This window comes from Salvia splendens, chromosome 2, assembly GCF_004379255.2.
Source record: "Salvia splendens isolate huo1 chromosome 2, SspV2, whole genome shotgun sequence".
Lineage (NCBI taxonomy): Eukaryota > Viridiplantae > Streptophyta > Magnoliopsida > Lamiales > Lamiaceae > Salvia > Salvia splendens.
In genome coordinates, this window is record NC_056033.1 from 6,419,003 (window position 1) to 6,422,661 (window position 3,659).

General features: G+C 35.5%; 1 protein-coding gene across 2 annotated transcripts; it reads right to left on the bottom strand.

Moving 5' to 3' along the window:
- Nucleotides 1–1,024: 1,024 nt before the first annotated feature.
- On the bottom strand, nucleotides 1,025–3,282 carry LOC121760328 (pentatricopeptide repeat-containing protein At3g61360-like). Of its 2 annotated transcripts, none has more exons than XM_042156006.1 (2): nucleotides 3,085–3,282; nucleotides 1,025–2,922 (listed from the first exon to the last, which is right to left on the bottom strand). In XM_042156006.1, the coding sequence occupies exon 2, from the start codon at nucleotides 2,868–2,870 to the stop codon at nucleotides 1,359–1,361; it is 1,512 nt and encodes a 503-aa protein (XP_042011940.1). In that variant the 5' UTR covers nucleotides 2,871–2,922; nucleotides 3,085–3,282; the 3' UTR covers nucleotides 1,025–1,358. The 2 variants fall into 2 exon arrangements, with proteins under 2 accessions (XP_042011940.1, XP_042011943.1); XM_042156009.1 differs by having other exon boundaries at nucleotides 1,025–2,930.
- Nucleotides 3,283–3,659: the final 377 nt, after the last annotated feature.

The window sequence follows — 3,659 nt, forward strand, 5'->3', positions numbered from 1 at the left end:
AGAAGATGGAAAAATAAAATTATTGTCATGCTTTTTTATTTGTGCTGATTTTTTAATTATATATGTACTTATCCCCATACATTTTAAAAATAATAGTATCAATTATTTTATTATATGATTATTTGTGTAGAGTTTTCAATTATGTAATCATCACCGTAAAATTTTATACAATACTAACAAAGTGTATGGTTATAATTTTTATTGCGGCTAAAAAAGAGATGAGTACTATTATTAGTAGTAATTTAAGTATGCAATATACTATATACAGGAGGCGACTAACATTTTATGGCTATAATTTTTTTTCCTTATGTACTTATGTATATATAAATTTATATATAATTGAAAATTCTACAAAAATAAAAAAAGTATAGCCATTATTTCATTTTTCTCTCTTCTTTTTCACAATCAATCATGTAAACGATTGTATTATGCATATATTTAAGTATGGACAAAAATATAACGTTAATATGAAAATACACATTGTATTATGCCTATATTTAAGTATGGAAAAAAATATAATGTTAATATAGTATTTAATTATCATGCAAATTTCCATAAATATAATGTTAATATAGTATTTAATTATCATGCAATTTTCCATATAATTAGTCTAACGAATATCTTCTAAAAATAACTGCATTAAATTTCAAGTCTAGTTGGATGTGGTTCTCCATTTGTCAAATATTCATTGGTTGGACACACCGCATATTAATCCACCTTGGTATGGACGTGTGTGAGTTGACCAAGTGATAAAAGGTATAGCCTGAGGCCAATGGTCTTGAGTTCGAGTTCGAGTCCTCCGTAGTGCCTAGTTTTTTACGTTTTTCAGTGAAGCTAGTTTCTTTTGTGAACAAAATCAAATCAGAGAGTTAAGAAAGCTGCCCACCAAGTTGACATGGTTCGATTCAACTATTAGGTCTCTCTATTTTTACTTTTATATATTCTAGAATGAAAAATACAATAGGGATATTATATTACTAACTATAGTACTGTACTACTAATATTATCATGATTTTGAGAGAAAATAAAGAAAGACGGATTCATTGGAATTTTTTCCATCACCGTGACATGTGAAAAGAATTCCAAAATTGTCGAAATATATATCGATGGATCATTAACTGAACATAAAGATACATGTGTCTAATGTCCCAACCCCTTCTACTCATTAATAGTATGTCACAAAGAAGGAGCTACTAATCACTGCACATTAGGCGGTTTCTGTTGTCGGGAATGGTTACCTGTTCTTTCGAACGTTCTGCCAGCCTCCGTCCCGGCGGTTTCTGTTGTGGGGAATGGTTACCTCTGCTTTCTAAAATTCTGGAAAATAGTAGGTTCTTCCAGACAAAGTTAAAACTTGATCATATTCGATCATTCATATTATCTGCAGGACGTGAAGGCAACAATTGCTTCAACTTCTGTATCAAACACTCCAATTCCTCTAATTTCTCTGACTCCCCCATCTCCACCAAAAGCCTCTCCAACATTTGAAACACTCGCTCGCTCACAAGTCTACCTCTTTCCAGCATCTGCTTAGAGCAAGCAATGGATTCTTCCACTCTCCCTCGGGCGCAAAGAGCTGTAACCAGGAGGTCTAGTGAATGGCTGTGAGGACAGTGCCCTTTCTCAACCAAGTAATTCCACAAGTCCAATCCCAGGTCAACCCGGCTATTCTGGCAGAAGAACTTCATCAGCATAACAACTGTCCGGGTCTTTGGCACGAAATTCTTCTTAACCATCTTCGTATAAAGTGCAGAAACACCATCAATACCATCTGATCTCATTAATCCCAAAAACATGTTATGATAAGTGACATTGTCATGCTCAATGTTTCTCTTTTCCATCTCCTCCATTAATTGTGCTGCGGCGTGCACATCCTTTGATCTGACGAGAGAACTCAACAAGGCATTATAAGCCCCAGTGTCTGGATGTAGAGATCTCCTAAGAATTTCCTCAAATAAGTGCTTAGCCTTTGAGATATTACGAGCCACCCCAGCTCCATGAATTAACGTGGTTATTGTTTCTAACGAGGGAGAGAAACCTGCACGTTCCATTTCTTCAAGAAGTCTTAGAGCATCGCCAAAACACCCTTTCTTACAGTACACATCAATTCTGATGTTATACGTAACACTGTTTGGCTTAAAACCCCTCCGGATCATCTCATGATGGAACAATTCTACTGCAGTAATATCACCAGATTCTTTAAATCCCAGCAGCAAAATATTCATTGTCTTGGTGTTGGGAGGAAACCGAGGATGCATCTTGTGGAAAACAGATCGCGCTTCTTTCATTTGACGCTGGGTGCAGAATGCTCGGAGAAGCACATTAAACTCATTTGTGCCAAATTTCTTTCCTCGAAATATATCCTTCTCCATCTTCTCAAATGCTTCTATGGTGACTTCATAGGACTGGGATTTCGCTATTCTGGACAACATTATGCTCATTGACTTGAGCGTGAGCAGGGAAGGGTGGCTCCGCCTGATATCCTCTAATAACTCCCACGCTTTGTGAAGGTAACGCATACGTGCAAGAATATGCAGCGTTTTGTCAAATGCACCGGAACTAGGAACGTAGAGCTTACAATCAAGGCAATATTTGAAAAATTCATATGCTTTCAGGCCATTCGTATGCGCACCAAACAAGCTACCTAGAACGTTTTCAACAAATGGGGGTGACAAGGCAGTCGGGGGAATTTGGCGTTGTAAGGTGGGACGAAGCGGTTGATCGGGAAAAGGATGGTCACTGATCATTCTAACAACTCTTTCAATCTGTGTACCCATTTCTATAGAGGAGCAAAACAAGGCAACACTCTGCCTCTTACAGATATTCAAATGTTGAACAATTTTACAATTTCTGCCTGTGAGAAGCATCATATATTCAAATTGCTTCTATTCCAATTAACTCAAATCTGTGAAGCTCCAAAACCTAATATGCTTCAACAACAAAAAAAATTGAACTCAAACACAATAAAAACTACAATCAAAACTCCACATAAACGAAAAGCTGTTGAAAATACAGGGAAAGCATATCATTAATGAGATGCATATAGCTAAAACAATCTATTGTAAAAAGTTGAACTTGACTCACCGCCTATATATTGCTTATAGCACGCCGGCAATTGCTTAGTATTTCATCGAACATATAATATGCATTCAGCTGACGACCACAAAGGAGATGGAATTTCGAATCAAAACAACGGAAATGGTAATTGAAATCAACCAGCTCACAACGCAGTAGTGTTCGATTTAACAGAAATCAGATAGTCGGAGAGAGGGATAGAGAGTGACTGAGAGATGGACAAGGAGAAATAAATTAATTAATTTATTTATTACTCGTTGAATTTTAATTTATGGAGTGGGCCAAACATAATGTTGCTGGGCTTAAATAATACTCCATGATTAGTAATATGGGCTTATAAACAGCTACTAACATATTTGGAATTTTAATTTTAAAAATAAAGAGTATTTTTTATTTGGGCCAATATGCTGGTTATTTATAAGAGTGCATAATATATTAATGGTATCATGATCAAAATAAATACAGAGATTTACTGGAGTCTTGGACAGAATGAAGTTTGATTACAATAAGTAGTAATGTATTGTTTATATATTGAGTTGGGGATTGGAGAACTAGAGATTGAAATTTATAAATTATATAGCTTT